The sequence below is a fragment of the Zosterops lateralis genome (assembly GCF_965231275.1).
Source record: "Zosterops lateralis genome assembly, chromosome: 3".
Taxonomy (NCBI): domain Eukaryota; kingdom Metazoa; phylum Chordata; class Aves; order Passeriformes; family Zosteropidae; genus Zosterops; species Zosterops lateralis.
The window spans coordinates 36,136,137-36,158,756 of NC_139764.1; the positions used below are offsets into that span (position 1 = coordinate 36,136,137).

Sequence of the window (22,620 nt, forward strand, 5' to 3'; positions counted from 1 at the left end):
GCAGTGTTCAGCGGGGACCCCTGGGTGACCTGGGCATAACTTACAGAAGTTATGAAGAAGGTCCTGGAGCAGCCTGTGATTCCATGCATAGACATATGGTGACAGTGGGGCTGGGGAATTCTCTGTTTGGTGATTGCTTACAAGAAAAATGGTATTTGGGGGAGGAAAATGAATTATCTTTTTTGTAGTGCAGTCTGAATCTCACCAAAACTGTTCATTTTCTTCCTTGAGTTTAGTGGAAGATGGATAATAAATTTAAGACAACAGATTAAATATTCTGAGTCTTAAATCCCAATAAGAGAATACACAGAAAAGCAAGTATTTAACAGTGAGAAATGCCAAAAAAACTATGTTCTGGTCTACAGTCAGCACCTAATCAGCACTATTAGTCTATAAACTGTACTGTGACTTTCAGGCGTCTCTATTTCAAAGGACTTACTACTTGTTTATGAATCCACTTAGGTATTAGTGAGTTTTTAATCCTTCCCCAGAGATCACATCTGTAATCTGGCAGACAATATTGGCACAGATACAGCAGATAAAAGAACAGTCAGTAGTGGATCTCAACTGATTTACGTTTTGGATTTTTCCCCCAGATGTGAACGAATGTGAAATGTTGAGTGGAGTATGTGGTGAAGCCCTCTGTGAAAATGTTGATGGTTCTTTCCTGTGTCTGTGCTCTGATGAAAACCAGGAGTATGATCCAATGACCGGACAGTGCCGCTTCCGTACCTCACCAGGTAAAACGCCAGTGGATTTTTGCATGCTTGGCATGATTTCAGCTGCACATGGAACCACTGGAAAGGCAAAGCTGGTTGAAGTATTGGTGTTGCTTGAACTACAGCAGAAAAACTTGAAACTTTGTCAGTGTCTTGGAAGTGTGTGCATGAGAGGAGGTTTTTCTAGGATGGAATATGTTATCAGTGAATCATTAGCAGTGAAAATATAGCAGAAGCACCTTCTAAATGTTACACATCAACATACTTGGCAGTAGTATTGAGCAATTACAGCAGGTAAGAGTAAACAGTATAGTTGGCTGTATGGTAACAATGAAATCTGATATGGAATCAAGTCTATGACCTGAGTGATTTTGGTTTTTGTCCAAACTTTTACAAACACCCATTAGTATGCTTGGACAGTGTTTAAGGGAGCATATTATTAAAACCAGAAGTTGTATTTAGTTGTTGTGGTTTCACCTCAGATGGCAACCAAGCCCCAAGCAACCACTCACTCACTCCTCTAGAAAGCTCATGGGTTGAAGTAAAGACAGTTTAGTAGGGAAAGCAAAAGCCACACACCCAAACAAAGCAAATCAAGGAATTAGTTGACTGCTTCCCATGGGCAGGCAGGTGTTCAGCCATCTCCAGGAGAGCAGGGCCTCATCACACGTGACAGTGACTTGGGAAGATAAAAGCCATCGCTCCAAAGATCCCCCTCTTCCTCCTTCTCATCATTTTGTATACTGAGGATGTTGTCATTCAGTCCGAAAAATCCCTTTGATCAGTTGGGGTCACCTGTCCTGGCTGTGTCTCCTCCCAACCTCCCATGCACCCCCAACTTCCTCACCACTGTGATGGAGCAAAAAGCAGAAAAGGCCTCGGCTCTGTTTAAGCCCTGCTCAGCAATAACAAAAACATCTCTGTGTTATCAACCCTGCATTCAGCACAAATCCAAGATACAGCCCCATACCAGCCACTGCTGCATATAAGAACTCTATACCAGCCAAAATCAGCACAATAGTGATATCTTGTTAGCATTATCTAGAATTAATGCAAGTCCTAAGACAAGGTTATTGGGAAAGCAAAAACCCAAACCACTAAATTGTTGTTAATCTACCTCTGTTGTCAGTTTCTCTTGAAGAGTCCTGCTTTACTCCTGTTTCTCCTACTTTTACTGGATTTTTGAGCTTTTCTTATAAAGTGTTTTGGGTGTTGAAAATACTGCTGGAGAGTCACTAATAGAAAATTAATTTAGAACTCTTAAAGCTGTCTTCACATTTCTGCACTGATCCAGTTTGGAGACAGGAACAAACCCACAGTAAAGATGAACAGAGTACAAGAAATGACACGATTTACTTGCACAGTGTTTTTTCTCCTCCAGAATGCAGATCTTGGTATTTTTTCCTAGTTTTCTTACACTCCAGGCTGATCCAGCTTCTGGAATGCCTTAGAGGAATTGGCTTTTTTGTCAGGATGCTGACTTTACAGCTTCCAGGCTGTGGGTATTTTCTCCTATCACTCATGATCTTTCAGACTTAAAAAGAGGATTAAAATATCCATGACCTAATAGTCACAAATATTTAGATCACTGAATGTGCACTCAAGAACACTCAAGAAGTTGCCTGTGAAATATCATTAACAGCTGATTGACAAATGTAGGGCCTGTCAGGAAGTAGTACTTAGGAGAGTTCAGCTAGCTGATGAAACAAAACCGGAACTAAAAAATTAGCAGAGGATCTGAGTAATGTAAAAAAGATCTCGCATCCAAGGGACGTTTGAGGACATGCCCTAACATTACTGTGGGGAGGAAGGGGATGAAGAACACAGTGTCAGTGATCATACTGTCAGCAGATGGATACTCTACTGTCAGTACTAACTCCATTATACTGTCAGCAGTGAGCACAGCTTTGCCCCGTGATCAGTCTGGAAAGTAACAGTTCTTCCTTCCCCTCCAGGCTTCATCAGGCCTAACAAAACACGTGCTTTGCCTTTGTCTCTTCTTTGATAAGGTCATCAAGATCTCTCATAGGAGACCATAAGGAGCTAGTGACAAGTACTTTACATCATATGGTCTTGGACTAGAATAAGGCAAAACAGCAGTACTCGGAACTGAGATCTTACTATCCTCTTTCCTTCCAAAGTAAAAGGAAAAAAGACTATTGTTAGTTCTTCTTATAAACTATTCTTGCTGCAGTTAGTTCTTCTTATAAACTATTCTTGCTGCAAAGAGTGCTGCAATAGCCACACATCCTCTCTGGCTTTGACAAGCCACATACTCAAGTCAGGCATAGCACTTCCAGAGCTCCTGTGGTGCATATGGACATCATCTGTCAGCATTAGTTTGCACATTGCTTATGAAAGGCAGAACTTAAAAGGCAGAAAAGAAGAATTTAATCTGTGTTATCCTGTTGCAGATATTTATAGTTCAGCCTGGTTCACCCAGCTCTTGCTTATTTCACTTTCTGTATTTTTGTGCATAAATAGGCGTTTGTCCACCTTGTATGAAGTGGAAATAGGTGACATTTGTTCAACTGTTACTTTAATTTGGGACTTTTCTTCCATGTGATTAAAGGCTATTAGATTTGTGGAGTGCTGTGTGTTCACACTTTTCTTATTTGCCCTTAGGACTCTCAAGACTTCCTTTTACTTAGACTCCACTTGCTAGAAATTTGTCTGTTGTTAGCTGTGCCTTGAAACAATCCTCCCAGTGTATGCATCAGGAATTTAAGCCCCTATTGTCACTTTCCAGTCAAAAAAACCAAAAAAAGTGCAAAAAATTGTGCAAGGCTTGATTGTCTCATTCCTCTCTTCTCTGCCTTGCCATTCATAAAATGTAGGAAATATTTCAGAAATGAGAAAAGATAGAGGAAAGAACTTTATTCTGTAGGAGATGAAAATCTGCTGTTCTATACATCTTTGTACATCTAAGAGAGAAAAAAATGCATCCTTTGGGTTGAAGTCTTCTCATTTATTCTTTTAACCAACTATATAAAGCTATTTGTGATTAATTTCTAGTAAGTGCCAAGCTCAATGCATTTCAAGTTATAATTAGTAATAGTAATACATAATAAGTCTGAGTATAATTGTGGTTTTAACTGTTGCATGTTGTAGTATGTAGTATTTGAACTACTAATATAGACTAATATACTACTAACAGGTCTCGTAACATTGAATCCAGAAGCTATAATGGACAGTGAATATTTGAGGATTATAACAAGTATGATTTGGGGTGGCATGCCAAAACTTGAAATGTTTTCGTACCAGTGCTTGTAGAGATTCAACATCATTGGCATAAGGGAAACCTGGTGGGATGAAACTATGTGTGGAGTGCCACACTGGATATTTACAGGCTAGGCAGGTGAGGCAGGGAGGTGGCTGGAATGTATGGAGCTTGCATTTGGCAGTGGTACGGTTTAAAGTCTCCGGGTAAGGATTAAGGGACAAACAAGTAAGATGGATGTCGTTGTGGGAGTCTACTATAAACCACCTAACCAGGACAATGACACTGATGAATTGCTCTTTGAGGAACTAATAGAAACCTTCAATCAACTTCCCTTGTCCTTTGGGGAGACTTCAACTTCCCAGATGTTAACTAGGAACAACAAACAGCTGGCACAAACAGATCCAGAAGATTGCTAAAACACCTGGATGCTAACTTCATGGTTCAGGTACTAAGGGAGCCAACTAGGAAAGATGCCTTTTTGATTTGTTGCTTAATTAACAAGGAGGGTCTCCAATCATTGAAGTGGTGATTGTTGGCTGTCTTGGACACAGAGATCATGAAGCAATCAAGTTTAAAATCTGGTGACAAGAGGAAACTGCCAGATGCAACTCTAAAGACAGGAGTATAGCAGACTTCATGCTTCTCAGGGAGCTAGTTAGCAAGGTCCCCTGAGAAAGTGCTCTTGGACGTGTTGGCGTCTATTCGGTGCTGGTCACCTTTTAAGCACCACTGACTAGGAGCACAGGAGCAGGCATTTCCAAAACATGGGAAGTCAAGAAGGCGAGGCAAAAGACCAGCTTAGCTGAGCAGGGATCTTCTTTTGGAGCTAAGGAAAAAAAATAAAGTATATGTCTAGTGAAATGAAGGTCAGATAACATGAGAATACAGAGATGCTGCTGGCCACTGTTGGAAGAAAATTTATGTGGCCAAAGCTCAAGTGGAGTTAAAGCTGGCTATTGTGGGGGACAATAAAAAGGAGGGGGGTTTAAATAGATGAATAGAGAAAGGCAGCACAGAAATTACATGGCCCCATTACAGAATAAGGATGGTCACCTTCACAAACAGAATCACAGACAAGGTAGAGACACTTAATGCATTCTTTGCCTCTGTCTTCAACACGGATGACAAGCTAAGGGGGTCCTATTGATCTGAGCTGGAGGACCATGGCTACAAGAGTTATAAACTCATAACTGACCCTGAACTTGTACAGGATCTGCTGCTCCATCTGGATCCCTGTAAGTCTCTGTGACCTAATGGGTTTAACCAAGAATACTCAAAGAACCTCGTACGTCATTGTGAGGTCTCTCAATCATTTTTGAGCAGTCTCTGGAATCTGGAGAGGTCGCAGCTGACTGGAAGCTGGCTGACATTGTACTGATTCTCTAAAAGGGCAAGAAGGAGGACCCTGGCAACTACAGATCTGTCAGTCTCACTTCAGTGTCTGGTAAAGTTGTGGAGAAGATTATTCTGGGAGTTATTGAAAAACACCTGGAAACAACATGGTCATTGGTCACAGCCAGCATGTCTTCATTAGGGGAAAGTCCTGCTTATCAAACCTGAGTCCCTTTTCTGACAAGGTAACCCACCTAGCTGATAAAGGGAAGCCAGTTGATGGTTAACTTTTTGGTTAGCAGTAAAGCTTTTGATATTGTCTCTCGCAGGATCTTTCTGGAAAAAATATCCAGCACACAGCGTCATGGGATGTGTGAGCAGCTGGCTCATGGGTCAGGCACAAAGGGTTACAGTGAATGGAGTGACATCAGACTGGGGACCTGTCACTGGGGGGGTTCCACAGGACTCAATTCTCAGCCCTGTGCTCTTGACATCTTCATAAATGACTTGGGCACAGGACTGGAAGGGAAACAGAGCAAGTTCACAGAGGATGTGAAACTGAGAGGAACTGTTAATTCCCTCAAAGGCAAGGAGGACCCTGCAGAGAGATTTTGACAAATTTAGAAGGCTAAGCACTCACCAACCATATGAAGTTCAACATCTGGCAAGTGCCAGATTCTGTACCTGGGAAGGCACAGCCCTGGATGTAGAGACAGACTATGGAATGAGATGCTGGGAAGCAGTGCCACAGAGAGAGACCTGGGGATCCTGGTCAATGGCAAGTTGAATGAGCCAGCAGTGCCCTGGCAGCCAGGAGGGAAAACCCTGTCCTGGGGTGCATCAGACACAGCATCACCATGGAGATCTCCACTGAGGTACCTGGGCCCACTTAGCTACCTACAGCTGATTTAGATGTTGCTTTCTCCTGGCTACGTGAAATATAACCAATTACTTATTGCAGTGTATTTAACAGTAATTGTTGGGATTTATAAGTTAAAATCATGGCTTTGGTGTCCAAAACCGTAAGTCCCTTCTAGACTGAATAATATTGAAACAAAATCAATCACCCTGCAATCTAACCAACCACCAGCACAAAAAATTTGAGGCTGCCAAGTAACAGTTTATAAATTTGATTCAAAAGGTTCCTTAAGGCTAGAAATTTGATGCATGAGTACAGATTCTGAATTTCTTAAATATTACAGGCTTTCCAATTGTTAAGTGAATATCAGTTTTCTGTGGACAAAGTCTTAGCTACTAAGTTTTACATGTGTATCACTTGCATTAATCCCTGAATTGTATATGTGGATGGATATGTATATGCACTGTATGTGCATGTGTTGGTTGTTGTAGCTTGTCACATGTGGAGTCAGTTGAGAAATCTTAACAAGTACACCCTGACAGTAGGTACATACCAACATATTTTTACTGTATTCTTGAAAATCAGATTCTGAAAGTGAGAGTTCTTACTCAAGCTCTTCGCTCAGAGTCATGAGTCTTTGCTAAGCTTTCAGAAGTCATGAAGTTATAATGAATACTTTTCATTTTTGCAACCAGTTTTTTGATTGCATCAGTAAGTATTGTTAGTATGTATTTGCAGTATTTAAGATCCCATCAGTTCCATGTTTTGGTTTTTTCAGATCACAGTTGTTAACAGAACACTGTTTGAGCAAATATTTCACTGTATGCTGAAGTCTAAGCATATGCTAATCCATATTATCCACTCAATCTTATATTACTGATCCATGTTTTTTCATCAGAGATATGCTAAGCATATTGTTTGATCAAGGTTATGCTAAGGTATATAAATCTACTTCTAAGAAGTACTTCAGAATCTAAAGCAGCAGCAACTATACAGAATTTCTCTCATAGGCTGTTAATAGAACAGTTATATCAAAAATGTGGTAAAATTATTTTCCTTTACCTGTCTGCCTTAAGTAGAGAGATATTTTACATTTTCTAACAAAAAAAAAAAAAAAAAACAAAAAAAAAAAAACAAAAAAAAAAAAACCACCCAGCATAAACAATGATACAAAAAATAAGTATTCATTTTCTGTCAACATACCTAGTGAAATCAGCCCGTTTACTAAATGGTTAATAATCTGTGACAGAGAAATTATAAGCTTCTAGACATAGACTGGTCTTGGTTTAAAAAGAAAAAAAAAAGGTTTATGTCTCATTTGCTTTCCAAACATTCACGATGCCTTCTTAACTAACACTCACTTACAGCTGTGTAAACAACAGCCATTTAAACTGCTGAGCAGATAATGGGAGGAGAAACACATCATATGTAAAATGAGAATAAACAAGGACATGATGAGACTATCTCCCTCCCAGGGCAGCTTCTGGTGTTCTTTCTCTGAAAAACAGCATGAAAACAGCCATGCTTTCTCTTCTGATGAAGATTTGGCTTTGATTCAGTTAGACAGATGGCAAATGGCCAAGGAAAATGTATAAATTGGTGACTGAAGTACTGCTCTCTTACCTTGGAATGGCAGATTTAGTTCAGCTGCATTTCTGTGACATGATAGTCTTAATATAGTTCCTACTGGATAGCAACTGATACCACAAAACCACCTCAATTGATGGAATTCAACACATTATGGAAAATTGTAATCATCAGATGAGGGTTGACCACAGGCTAAACTAACAAAGCTGAAATAAGCAGCCATTTGGGTGTATCCTTTAATGTACAATTTAGTTATATTGGCAATACTGCAAAGCCTTGCAGGTGGCAACATTATACTAAATTTGAATGGAGGTATCTGCCAGCCCCTCATCCTCCCAAAACTGAAGTCACATTTCTGAGGAAAATAGAAATAAATCCAATTGTCTGTCTCTAATTAGAAACCAAAAGAACTATTACACATCTTCATACTATTGAAGTGCAATAATAGGCAACCCATGCTGACATTTTGAAATCTGCTTTTCTCCAAATGGATCTAGAATTTGCATGCTCAGTAAAGTTGCCTTACTCCATCTGCTTTTAGGAATGTGGGCGGGCAGTGATAATAGGATTGAAGTAGCAAGAGCTCAAGTTCATTTAATTCCTTCAGGATTTGTTGGACATCACTATCTTCAAGCTCCCACCTCACAAACACTCTTTAAGTGGGATCTTAAAACCCGCCCAGAGTTGCTTGCCTCTTGTTTCAAAGGTGATTCACGTTTTTTCCCAAGTTCCAGCCAAAGCTCTCTGTTCAGGCAGGCTGATCAACTTCCCTCCTGTCCTATCTTTTAGCACATAGGGATGGCCTGCTCCTGCACCTTTAAGATTTTCTTCCTGAAGTACATCCAGCCCTCCTGGACTCTTTTGCCCTTCATTATTGCTGCCTTAGGGAGTCTCTCAACCAGTCTCCTAAGGAGGTGGAAGTCTACCCTCTGGAAGTCCAAGGTGGCAGATCTGCTGGCACCCTTCCTTACTTCCAAAGAATCACAATCGCTATCAGTTCCTGATTGCTTTTCCCAATACAGCCTCTGACCATTCATATCACCTGCCAGTCACAAACAGCAAGTCATGTGGGGCCACCTCCCTGTGGTTGACTTCCTCACCAGATATGTCAGGAAGTTCTCTTCCATGCACTCCAGGAATCTCCTAGACTGCTTCTTCTGTGCTGTGTTGTATTTCCAGCAGACATCTGGTATGCTGAAGTCTACCACAACAATAAAGGCCAGGGATCGTGAGCCTTACCCCAGCTGCTTGTAGAATATTTCTTCTGCCTCTCCATCCTGGCTGGGTGGTCTACACCAGACTCCCACCAGGATACCTTCCTTGTTGGCCTTCCCCTGATTCTTACCCATAAACACTCAACCCTGTCATCATCATCGTTCAACTCCAGACAATTGAGACACTCCCTAACACACAGGGCAACGCCACCGCCTCTGTTTCCTTGCGTGTCCCTTCTCAAGAGTTTATAACCCTTTATTGCAGTGCTCCAGTTGTGCAAGTCATCCCACCGTGTCTGCTAGCAACTCTGTTACAGTTTTCCTGATGCACCATCAAACCAACATTTGTTGCGGTAGCATCTTGAAATGCCCTGTCACTCTTTAAAATAGAGGTTCTGATTCCTGCCTCAATAGCTGTGTCCCTTGAGAAATGTCTCATTCTTGGCTTATTGTGCAAGAGCCTGGGTAGAAATTAATGAAAATTCAAAGAGTGAAAAGTCAGCCAACATCCAATAATCTTTATAGGATTTTGTGAGTTAAACATTTGTTAAGTACTAAGCATAAAGAATTTCCCTAGATAAAAAGGAAATTAGCTAGTCACCTCAAGATTTATCTATCTCGAATTCCTGAATGAAGTTTTGGGTTTGATTAATAAATGTGAGCATATGTAATTTTAGAACTTGGTTACTTTACTGATAGCCTGTGAAGAGTTTTTCATATCGATCAAGTGTGAATAATAATTTTACATGGTAGTTCCCACTTCTGAGCCCTTGATGATGACTTTTGTGAAGTGAAATGTTAGGTAGACAGAGTTCTGCAAACTCAGAAGCTTTAAATAGGTAATTCTTTTCAAAATCACTTCTTGGGGTACTATAGGAGTACCTTGCTTTCGAAAGGTCTTTGACTATTATACTGATAGGGTATTTATTGGATCTGTGGGACAGACTATTTTGCCTCCAGTCCGTATAAATATTATGAGAGGACTCACTCAGTGCTTAAGGCAATAAATCTGCCTTCTTGGCTGGATTCCTATTTTAAAGTAAAATACAGAGTCAGTTAACTTGACATCTGTATTATATTCCTTTGCTTACCGTGAAGTCAGTAAGTTACTTTTGCAAAAATCATAAAGGGCATTGTATTCTAATGTGGAGCATGCTTTTTTCCCAGTGAAATTAAAAGGGGCTGTAAATGCTCATTCTTTTGAAAACTGAGTCTTTTCAGTTCATGCCTTAGCTCCTTTATCTGAAAAAATGGGATGGTAATACTTGCTTACCTCTGTGAAGAACTTTTGGATTCATATGTGAAGAGCATCCTGTCAATAGTTGGGCGTGGCCATAACATGAGAGCAGGTACTTCATGTATTGCTTGAAAACTATAGAAGTGCAAATTGGAGGAATCCTTTTATGGTCAAGTGGAGAACAGGTCTAAAAAAGCCAAAGGAAAGTCATTGACTTCTGTCATTCTTTCTAATGTCAAAAAGTTAAACCAAAATTCATACTTAATCATTTTCTTCCCTGCTCTTTTGACCTCCCAAAAAGTGCCTAATTTTATGTGTCATCTTGTGTGGTTCATGTTTTCTTTTCTGCCTTAGAAATGCCAATAGAGGCTGATCAACAGGAAGATGGAAAGAAGGAGTGCTACTACAATCTGAATGATGCTAATTTCTGTGACAACGTGCTTACATCCAATGTAACCAAACAAGAATGCTGCTGTACCTTGGGTGCTGGTTGGGGTGATAACTGTGAAATCTTCCCATGCCCTGTCGTTGGAACTGGTAAGAGGAGGCCTTCTGTCCCTTTGCAAGCTTTTGAAGTATTGTATTTATGTTAACAGAGTGTGCTTTGCCTTTAGAGAAGGCTTGCCCATTAAATCCCATATTCTGTAGTATTTAGTCATGACTTATCCATAGGAACCCTTCCCAGAGGAAAGAGTTATAAAAATAATTCGTACCTAGTGTAAATCCATTGGCTTCTCTGCAGTTGCTCTAGGGATAAGAAGAACCTGTTACTGAGCAGTGTTAACACCAACTGATTTTAAGCTAATACAGGCTTTCACAAAAGCTTTTTGCAGGTGCTATGGTAACACGTTAGAATTTTTCCACAAGCTGGAAAACAAAGATAGCCATTACAACATTTTTGAGGTTGCAGCTAGTCTTTGTAATGCTGTTTCTACAGCACTATAGCTTAGCAATATATGTTAGTTTTACATTTTGCAACTTACTGAACAATTCAGTTAATAATGTTCTCTGCAGACCATTCTTTAACCTCTAAATATTAAATTAGTCAAACAGAGCCATGTGATATTTGTCACAAATTTTGAAAACAGTACTTGAAACATAAACAGGGATGGCTGAAATTCAGAATCCAGCTGGAAAAGAATCACATAAGAGAGAACATGTGTAAACTTTTTGAGATTAAATCCTAAAGATTGCTTTTCACAGAAATGCATTGTCACGTTTAATTCCTGTTTTAACTATATCTTAGAATCGGTCAAACTGAAATGAAATGCATGATGAAAAAGGGGCCTCTCTGCTTGGATAGGTTTGTTTGATTCTGTATAGTCTCCAAGACACTTGAAAGAATTTCTTTCTGTAATGCACACCATGTTCTCCTGTTGCAGTCGATTAGTGTTTTTCCTGTATGAAGACTGAAGAATGTGGACAGGGGTTTGTATCTCAGTTGGAATATGCCTAGATTACAGCTTGCAGAGTAGCTCAGAGAGGCCCATGCTAGCTTTAATTAAGATAATTTGGCTACTGTTATTGTTATAACTGCAGTGCACCATGAAACCTAGTAAGGACTGCATTCTCCTGCCAAAGAGCAAGAGAAATGAGCTTGCCTGGAGCTCTGTGATGCTGTGGGCACCCTAGTGAGATTCATGAAAGCTATCTCTGCACACTGAGAGCAGGGGAAAATCAGGCTGTGGCATTTAACATCCCCCATTAAACTAAAGGCGTGTATGATTGCCTGATAGATGCAAACAAGGCAGATATCTCAAAGTACCCTGAAATACATGTAAAACTACATATGTGAATACCTTCTTCTTAACTACATAATTTTTTGCTTTCTTTCTTTCTCAGCTGAATTTACTGATTTGTGTCCTGAAGGAAAAGGTTTCATTCCCTCTGGAGAATCATCTTACGGGCTTCTTGCTCAGAATTACAAAGGTCAGTACTGACTTGTACTAAGTTCAATTAGTCCAGAAGTTCTGGTAGTTGATTGACTAGAAATGTGAGCCAGGAATGTAAACATACTAATTCATATTTTATTAGGTGATACATCAGTTTGTAGTATTAAACATTACTGAAAATCATCACTTTACAGGTAGTTAAGAATGTCAATTACACAGTCTCTGTAATACTCTGATTTAATTTCTACTAAGTGCTATATACTGTGAGAGTAGGTGCTGTGACCACAAACCACAAATACTCGTTTATATATGGAATACAATGCCAACTTAAATTTGTAAATATACATATGGGGAGTTGGAAGAGAAGAGAGAGTTCTGTTGAATGTTTGGCCTGCAAGGGAGAATGAATATAAAAACTGAAGAGAAGTTCAGCAATGATATTTTCAGTACAGAACTTCATAGAGTAATTACTGGTGGTAGTCCAGTAGTAGTAAAGAAATCAGTCATAGAAGTTGGTGAATGTGGGTGGGGGGGAGCTGACATCACCAAGAGGGAGAAGTGAGATCAGCAAAATTTATTTTTAGGTTTGAGATGTAGCAATAAATATTAGTAATTTTTAAGACTGTCACAGAACTCATCTTAAAGTGTCTGAGAGTATTTTTGTTCAGGGATTGTTTAAGGGTGTTGTTTATCTTTACAGAGCTAAGATTTCTGTATATATTCACAATGAGGGTTTGGAACTTGCTTTTGTATGCAGCATATCCAAAAGCGTCTCAGATAAAATCAGTGTTATTTTTGTGCTACCTCAGGGTTGATAATATCTCTAGCTGCTATAAATACTAAAACGTGGAAATAGTTCATCTGGAAATATCTTCCATAAATCCCTGCCATAATGAGACTTCTTCCCTTTTCAGTAAATTTATTTGTAAAATCTTGGGAATGGCAAGAAGGACAAACACTAAATAGATAAACAACTTTTACTAATGTGTTCTTTTGGTAATATGATCTTTCTCTATTACAGTAACTTAAATGTTACTGTTGCTTTTGTCCACAAGCTTCTGCTTGTAGGAGCAATTCCTGTTTTCTTACTGGAATTACCTGTCAGAAGGGCTAGGCCTGCTAGCCTTCCTTGGCTTTGCTTCCAGGCTTTCCCATTTTTCTCCAGACAAACATCCATGTTCCATGGAAAAAACCAGATGTGAACATGACATTTCTTATTAATCTTTGCATTGTTGTTGCTGCTAAACAGTCAAAATATTTAATGTTTGTAGCCACTTAGTGGCTGGAAGAGTGAATGTAGAAATAAATTGTTTTCTAGATCTTTCAGTTCTTCTGAAAAAAAGGAAGCATTTGAATGATTAACCTTTAAAACCACTGTACAGCTGGAAATGATAGCTTTGGGATAAAATCTGTGCTGCCCCAAAATAAACAGGGAGTAAATATATAGAAGACAGTGGATTAAAACAATTGGTACTGAGAGAAGAATGACCTACTTTAAGCTGTGCTTTTTATTGCCATTTTTCTACCAACCTAACTTTAACAGACTACTCTAAATAGGTCTAGCAAATGACAAGTAGGCTGGAAGAAAGGAAGTGAATGGAATTCCAACGGTAACAAATACATAAATACAAGACTGGGAAAATACGTGTACAACTGTGAAAAGCTATATATGAGCTGGCATATATTTTCCATGAAACCTCCCTGAAAACATTTAGCCTCATTTGAAAGTGTGGTAGATTCTCTTTGTCAGCTGTCACTAGTTCTGTAGCGATTGGTGCCCTGTGCTCAGCCTCAGACACAACTGGTCCTCTGTGGGAGAAGGCTGCACTGAAGTTATGCTTTGAGAAACAGCCGTGAGCAGTGCAGATAGGAAGATTTCCTACCATGCACAGCAGTCACTAAACTGTGCAAAGGGAGGAGCAGTCACAGAGTCCATCCGTAGGCATATCTGCTTCATTAGTTTGGTAACCAGATGGTGTGCTTAAATTAGATCTATGGTGTGAATACCTTCAGTAAAGCAAATTATAGGGGAAAACACAGGCCATATTGTTCATATTTTTTGCTTGGAGTTAAGAGCAATGCGATACCAAAGGAATGAAAGGGAAACTGCAGTTTATTCTAGTCTCTGTGTGCCACAGGACTTAATTCTGACAAGGGGAAGTAACAGTCCACCAATTTTTCCTTTTCCATTCTGGCTACATAGCCTCTTCCACACCAGTTGTCAGAGGTTTTTTTTTTGTTGTTGTTGTTGTTTTTTTTTTTTTTTTTTTTTTTCTGTGAATATCTGTGCTCCTGGGATTTTCTATTTAAACTGAAGTTTGCCTGAACAGAGAAGTGTGTATAGGATTTATTCCATCTTGCTTGTCTATGTGGCATCATAATAACAATGGTAACACAGCCTTTAATGTTTCCTCCCCAGATGCTGATGAATGCCAACTCTTTGGACAAGAAATCTGTAAAAACGGCTTCTGTTTGAATACACAGCCAGGTTATGAGTGCTACTGCAAACAAGGCACATACTATGACCCTGTTAAGCTCCAGTGCTTTGGTAAGTTTATTTAAAGTGGTCTTGTCATTATAATGGTATGCAGATGGGCAAAACAAGCAGACTTGTGCAGCAGGATTCCCATCAGAGCTGTGGCATTCCCAGTAAGGGGAGAAACACTGGGCCTCTGGGCTCTTGTAGCAGTTTGCAAGACACATTGGGTCATTTCCCTTCCTTCTGCTTGGCTGAGCAGCAATTCTGGATGACATAGCTGTGGCATGTAGAGCAGGGTTTGCTTTATTTGCCTCCTTTTTCAGCAAATTACTCCCAGTAGTTTGCATCTCCAGAACAGCCTTTTGTTCCCTTGAGTGCATAGTCAAGAGCTGGTGCCAGCCTTAATGCAGACAGCACAAAGTGATCAGAGGGGACTCTCTCCTTACATGCACACTGCTGCTTCACTCTGGTACAATTTAGCCTTCTGTTCTTTGTATATGGGGTGAGCAGTGAAAACTGTATGTTGAATCTCACCTTTCATTTGGTAAGTGTTCTGGGTTTACTATACTAAATCAAATTAACGCAGACTTTATTTTTTTTGTTCCAAGGACAGATATTTTCCACAAGGAGTTAATATGCAATGTGAAATTACAGTTGAGGTCATTGATAAGCCCATTTTAGCCTGCACAACCTTGTACTCCTTTGGTTCTGGTATTCAACTGAAAATTACTCATGACCATGACCCTGGCTTTTGCTTTGTAAGCAGAGAACCATGTATAATGTGCAGAATAGCATAATGAAAGGAAGCAATTTTTGCAACTGCAGAAAGAGAGCCTTTTACCTTGGGATTCTATGATTATTCTTTACAAAGGGTGGGATTTTAGCTGATTAAATGTAATTTATCCGAAGTGGCCTGCTCTTCCCTTCGAGCTTAATTTCAGCTTTTACTTTCCAAGACAAACTAAGAAATATAACTACCACGGCTAGGTAAGGTGATCCCTTCTTCTGACAAGCTCATGAAGAATCACTAAGAGTATGCCCACCTCAAATGCCTGCTGGTATTGTCCTAAAGGGAAACGAATGTGGGAACCAGTGGCAGCTGTACTGGGTGCAGGGTATTCCTGGCACTGCAATCCCTCCAACAAGCCTCCTTATCCTCCCTAGTACTTCTCCCTACTATCTCCCTTAGACTTGAGGACAGGAGGTCATCCTTCAGATGTCTGTCCTCCTCCATGGGCACAGGCAGGATTTTTTTGCCAGCAATGGGTATTTGTGGTAATTTACAAGAAGGCATGCAGTGAAGTCTGCTCCTAATATAGGAAAATAGAAACATAGATTAACACAATGCAAATACTTTGTGCTGGCTCTCCTTGATACATTTCCTTCCATTTTAAAGACACGGATGAATGTCAGGACCCAAACAGCTGTATTGATGGCCAGTGCATTAACACAGAAGGATCTTACAACTGTTTCTGTACACACCCAATGGTTTTGGACGCAACAGAAAAGCGATGCATCAGACCAGCAGATTCGAGTGGTATGATCCATTATACATATTACTGAAGTGAGTACACCTCTACGAGGTGGTGCTGACATGGCTACAGACCCAAAGTCTAAGCTTAGACTGGGTCATCCTTGGATGAGCCTGCTCGTCTGGAGGATTTTGGAAGGCAATGCTTGGACCGTCGCCTGTTGATCCAGAAGGCATCGTGATGTAGGACTCCACAGTGCTCCACTTTGCCTATACAGACAGGACATTGCTGGAAGTATTGTGAGATTAGGCTCGGGCTGAGGAGTCTTCAGCCAGTTCACCAGCTCTGCGTCTGCCTTGTCCAGCCTTGTAGGTAATGAGGCACAGCCTGCTTGCTGTCTCAGTAAGGCTGGGGTTTGGCTGCAGGCTAAGTCTCAAGATTCAGTTCTACTAAAGTAAAATAAAAACAGGAATGACAGGATATAGAAGGAAATAGCTAAGATTGTATGTGTGCCTTCAATTGATTAACATTGAAGGTACATTGAGCTCACAGCTTCAGGCTGTGGGCTTCAGCATCACTGTTAAAGTAACATTTTTGTGTGTTCTTTTCATTTCAGTAGACACTGATTTCAGAAAAAAATGTTAGATACTATGAGATTCTTAGAAACGTCTCAGAAATCCAGAGCGTTATGCAGTCTGCACAGCTTTGTCTATGCCACTCGTGTCTTCGAAAGAATTGTTACAATGGGTTTGATTTAATGCTGGCACTGTACAGCCATAAATCTGGACGTCTGGTTCCTGCAAGTTGCAGTGAATTTTCCTGAGATGCTTCTGTAAAACGAAATGGGAATACAGCTGAATGCCCACTTTAGTCACTCCAAATTGTAAGGCTGATATTTTGAGGAGTAATGTGGTCCCCTGTTGCCTGGAGCTGTGAAAGAACCACAGCATTTCTATTGTTCAATCTTCAGTTAAACAAACTAAGAGCAAGATTGTCCTTTGGGTTCATCTAGGATGTGAAGAGAATGCAAGAGCCCAAAGGGTCTTGTGTCATAAGACATTCAGGCTGACACAGCACTGATCATCTCAGCCAGCACAAAGCACTCAAGCCTTGTATCGATGCTGGCAATGTCCCCCTCACACAGAGGGGGAGAGGGCAGGCTGGTTCCTTTGCTGCCACCAGAATTTGGAGTTGGTTGCAGAGACCCACTGCTGCTTTTCAATGCGTGTTCTGGCAAGCTCTTAGTAGAATAGGTATCTAAGTTGTGATCACCTTCGTGCATTCAGAATTCAGTTTTGCTCTTGGGTGTGGTTTCAGCTCTGTAGTCACCCAGGCATAACGTAAAAATGCACTAAGTGGATATGCACAGACAAAACAGAACCTTGGTTTGTGACAACACTTATTTTTCACTCTGTGTTGGAACAAAATCAAAACCTTGCAGATGTCTTCACAAAACAGTTGTGCTGAGGTTTTTACATTCCAAGTGGAAGAGTAAGCTTACAGTTCCTCTCCTTCTGATCAGCAGTGATCAGAACTTGCTGGGACTGGGAATGGTTTCTTCTGAGATCTATGTCAAAACTATTATGCCTCTGAAATATTCCAGCCTTGACAAAAATACGGTTTTTTGTTAATGTCCATAAGAATGTGACAGTAGTTCACAGCAGTGCTCTGTCTCTAACAATAGCTGTAAGTGGATGATTAGAGACCAGGAGGGCAGATAAACAATACTTCTCTTCACCCTCCCCAGCACTCTCTCAGCCTTCAGCTATTTTCAGCTCAGGGGATTTCCTGAGGCTGATGTAGTTTGTCTGTTTAGTTAATGGGACTCTCTCTTCCAAGTATTTGTCCAGTCTCCCAGGGAGCCCATGTAACATTTTTGTTCAGCTCTGCCCTAGTTGTAAAAGTTCTTTCAGATGCCATTGATGGCAATATAAGAAAAGCAAAGTAACTTTTAAAGATCCATTGTGTGGATGGAGTTCCCCAAAGATTCACCTCTCTCCCAATGCTGGTTTTTGTCAAGCTCTGTTAACTTCCATGGGAGCTGAGCTGAATCCATGTTAAGTATTCAACAAAGACTATGATTTAGAAAGATTTGGGTTTGGGGTATGCAACACAATGTGCTTTTAAATAGGCTTAATGTGACAACTCAGAACCTTTTAAGATTTTTCCAAAGCTGAATATTCAAGAGATGAGCCCCCTCAGGCACTTTGAAAGGTCACAACTTCTAAGGCTTAAATTAGTATTCAGCAAAGTCTGTAAAGCCAAGCTACTTTTCTAATCTAAATTTATAAAATTTACCATTATACCAGTGTCTTATTTAAATAACAGTGCTGTGATGATGACCTTATCCTGTCTTCTCCATCAGAACAAACGGAAGAAGCTGAGGTCTACCAGGACCTCTGCTGGCAGCACCTCAGTGAGGATTTTGTGTGCAGTCGGCCACTGGTTGGGAAGCAGACCACGTACACGGAGTGCTGCTGCCTGTACGGGGAGGCCTGGGGCATGCAGTGCGCGCTGTGCCCCATGAAGGAGTCGGGTAAGGAAACGCGCGCGTCGCGTCTGAGAATGAAACTGGAAATACTTCTTCACTTTCATCCCTTGCGTCTGTACCTGTGCCTTTCTGTGTAAGAAAGAACAAAAAACCCCCAGCCTCTCAAGTGAAGGGAAATTGGGTTGCCAGTAAGGACTGAAGAATTTCCAGGAGGTACAATCTAGTGTTAAAAAGAAAGCTGTCTGTCGTGTTTTTAAAAGACTGTATTTTGTTTACGAGTTTGGAAATCAGATACTCTTCCGTGATATTTCAGGTAGAAGGTGCTACTTGTGATGACTACAAAAGCTGAATGGATACACAGAGAAATGTCATTGACACACAAATTTATTTCTGGGACTGGGGCCAGTGGAAGCAGCATAGGTGTATGTCATGCTGTGCCTGAGATATATCAGCCCTGGTATACGCAGTCTAGTTTGGATGCAGCTTTCTTACTATAAATGTGTCTTTCAGTGATATGTCTTTCCATGTAGGAATACTATCCTGCACTGCTAAAGCATTTTATTGTTAACATTCCTGGATTTTTACTTAGGCCTGTGTTACTCAAATGGTAATGTTTGGGCTAAAGGAATACATGTTTTACTTGTAGCAAAAACCCAGGAATTAAAAAACTACATAGAAAAGCTCAGTGAAGCAATAATGTGGTTGTTTCTGTCTGCTTGGCTTTTATGCTTTTATAATTTATTTGCAAGGTCCCTGAACCTGTTCTTAGATATCTTTACTTGTTTGAGTTTGCTTTGGAAATGCAGCAAGTGAAAAAAAAAAAGCATATGATTTTGACAATGTTGGCTGGGGTAACTCCTGGCTAAAGCTTACCCCAGGAAAAGACTGAAGAAGAAAAACAGGGCATGGCAGCTTGATTTATAAGATATGGAAATCTCTGAAATGTCTTTGTCAGAACAAATCTTATATGAGGACATCAAATTACTATACCTGCTAGAATAACAAATGCAATGGAAAGAAATGTAGTGATAAGATAAATATGGGGCAACAGCTAATAGCAAGAATCGTTGCTATGAACTGGAACTCCTCAATTGGAAAGATGGAGCAGATTAAAGGAGTTTTTCTTCATACAAAGTTTTTCACATGGTGAGAGTAACCCATCTCTGTCATGCAAGCATGTAATCCTGAGACAGCAAAGAAAAGCTGTTCCTGTTAGAGTTAAATTAGGTACAAAATTTACTTCAGGAGATTTCTAGCTAGTTACATTTAAAGCAGGATAAATCTGAAAAGAAAGAGAGAAGGACCACCAACATGGTCATGCAAAGAGAACCTGCCTCACAAGGGAAGATGAAAAATTCCAAACATAGCTGCAGAACAAAGGCTGCAAGTTCTAAGACTCTTCTCTAGAGCACAATCATGGAGGATTCCCAGAAGCTTTTAATTTAAATAAAAGTGCTGATATAAGGGAAAAAATTTGGAACTATTTCAGTCTGAAAATATTAGATGTATTTTGATCATTAGGAACACAGGATTCTGGAGCCTCAATCCTGTGCCAACAGTGGGGTGCAAATCCCCACTAGCTCTATAAAGAAAATTGAGAAATTCATTTAAAAAATTACATGGAGATTCCCAAGGGATAACATCCTAAACATCAGTTGGACGATCCTTAGTCAAAGCTGAACAGCATTATGCTGGATAAAAAAATCTTTCTCCCTCCAGACACAACAGAACTTTGATGTGATGTTTTGTTTCCATTGAGAAGTATCTGCTTTAACTGAAACTATGAGGCATACTTTGATCCCAAAGACTTTAAATTATCCTTATGGATTGGAACATAGTTAAAAATAAAAGCATATTGAATGTTTATTATGTCAGAACAAACATACAAACTCTCATTTCGTAGTGGAGATGGTATGTGCTCATTTGTCCTCACACACGTGTACTCAACCACACAGAAACCTGGAAGCCTTTCTCTGTGTTCAGGAACATTTACCAAGAAAAATTTAAAGCTAACTGAACTGAATAAATGATTCATTTGACATGTCTGTAGCACTTAAAGTGATATCATTGGCTCAAGAGAGTGCTTTCACACCTCCAGGCCATCAGGTCACAGGTTCAAGTCCTGGCTGGGGAATCTGGAATTTCTCCATTTTTAAATACTTAGGTATGGTGTTGGCTGGGTTTACTACTGAAGATGTTTGCTTATTTCCCAAGTTAGGGGCTTTCTGAAGATTTGTAACACATGTTAAAGAAGACCTGGTGATGTGAAAAGCATTATCACCACAAGACTTTCCCCATGAAATGGTTGGATCATAGTACAGATCTGTGTTTTTCTTTTACCTTGTTTATAGTCCCATTGTATCTGAAGATCTGGTCACCACCATTAGAAAGAAGAAAATTCAGGCCTACCACCTTTTTTTTTTTTGCAAGTCCCTTCTAAAGATATTAATACTTTTTAAAAAATAACCCCTAGTTTTTGTAACCCAACTTGTCTTTAAAGTGCTTTCATCTTTCATGACAAGATTTAAATATTCTGTTCAAGTAGGATCCAGCATAAAAATAATGGGAAGATAGAGCGCTTTTGTAAGAGTTTATCCATATTAAGCAAAATAAATACAATATTAAATATGCCTTAAAGCAGAACTTACATGGTTGCTACTGTTTCTAAAAACTACTAACCAGTGCTTAATTAAACAAACCTCACTGAAATGACTCCAGACTTTCAGAGAATGAGATAAAAATAAGTTGCATTTGTTGATATTGCAACAAATATTGACAGCAACATCTTAACAACAGTAAGACTGATACGTATTTTGTTGACAACATTGAGGAACAAGCTCAAAATATTAGTTCAAAGTCCTGATCAAAATACTGCAAACATGAGCTGTAGTGCTGTGGTTGAGTACATCTGACTCAGGCAAATAATGACATTGTTTTCAATTATATTATCATCCTATGGTATCATCATACTGCAGATAAAGGCTTTTCACAGATTTCATCCATTGCCAAAATGTGAACTACTGAAGTGTATTCTCTTTGAGCTCGCAGTGTCATTAGTCTGTATTTGTGAAACCCTTAGGGGACTGGAATGGATTTTGGACAAGGTGTATGGTTACAGGAAATTTGAAGAGAGGAGATAAAACTAACAGCTAGAAAATGTTAAGTAATATGGTGTGGTGGAGTCAGCATTGAATTTACAGAGACAGCCTATTTTTGTATTTGCAAACTGATAGTTTTGAGGCTGTTGCAGTGCAGTACCACCTTTTGCTTTGGTAACACCTCAAGATGTTGGTAAGGTGGTGTTAGGAGTCCCTGAACCAAAGAGGTGTCTGTCAGCTAAGGAGGGTACTTTCTCTTCTGTAGCTGGTTGCCTGGAGAAGCTTTCATACAGAAAAACAGGGTGAGGTAAGTCTGGGCCTAAGTAGCTTTAGCAGATGTTTTAATAACTATTGAGAGTAGGGGTACATTATTATACATTACATCTGTAACTTAGACTTTTTTGTTGATGGGAGTACTAAGATAATGTCATTAACACATTCTCAGGCATTCAGTTTATCAGCCTGCTTATTTGTTTATCCATAGAAATACTTTTTCTACTCTTAAGTTTTAAATTCTGTTAGTTTGTGGGGGTTTATGGAACCACTTTATGTTTAGAAGATCTGCAGAAAAGACAATGGTAGATCTCCAGTCAGCAGATGTTTCAGATGTTCTGTGAGCTTAGAAGTCACATAAAGACCTGCTGTTTATATTGTATTTGAAGTTTTCTATTTATCTCCACCTTAGCATTTGCAAAAAGCGCGTGCTAGGAGAACACTGAGAGTAGTGGGTAATATTAATCACCTGAGGTGTTGTATAATGTAGGTTTTCTCTTAAACAATTTCATATTGGGTTTTTTATATAGAAACCCACATCAATGCTGGTCCTGCCAGTTTTTCCTTCCATGAGGAAAGATGAATCAACACCCTGAGCAATATATTCCCCTGACCTGTTCTAGACATGTGCTTTACAATGAGATGCTGTCCTAGAAGTGGTTATGTCTTTCCATGGATTGAAATGGACAATGAACAACTAATTCAGATGCAGACCCTCAGAGGTGCCTACACGGAATTGAATTC

The 22,620-nt window shown here is 39.8% G+C and overlaps 1 protein-coding gene across 8 annotated transcripts in view; it reads left to right on the forward strand.

The window, feature by feature from the left end:
* Nucleotides 1–22,620, forward strand: part of LTBP1 (latent transforming growth factor beta binding protein 1) — a 182,722-nt gene that overhangs the window by 149,367 nt on the left and 10,735 nt on the right. For 7 of the 8 annotated variants that reach the window (XM_083858430.1, XM_083858429.1, XM_083858425.1 and 4 more), the window contains 6 exons: nt 597–740; nt 10,526–10,708; nt 12,014–12,100; nt 14,483–14,611; nt 15,939–16,079; nt 18,380–18,550. In XM_083858430.1, coding sequence (XP_083714556.1) covers nt 597–740; nt 10,526–10,708; nt 12,014–12,100; nt 14,483–14,611; nt 15,939–16,079; nt 18,380–18,550 — 855 coding nt within the window. The remainder of the gene's footprint in view (nt 1–596; nt 741–10,525; nt 10,709–12,013; nt 12,101–14,482; nt 14,612–15,938; nt 16,080–18,379; nt 18,551–22,620) is intronic. The other variant, XM_083858426.1, reaches the window with a different exon arrangement.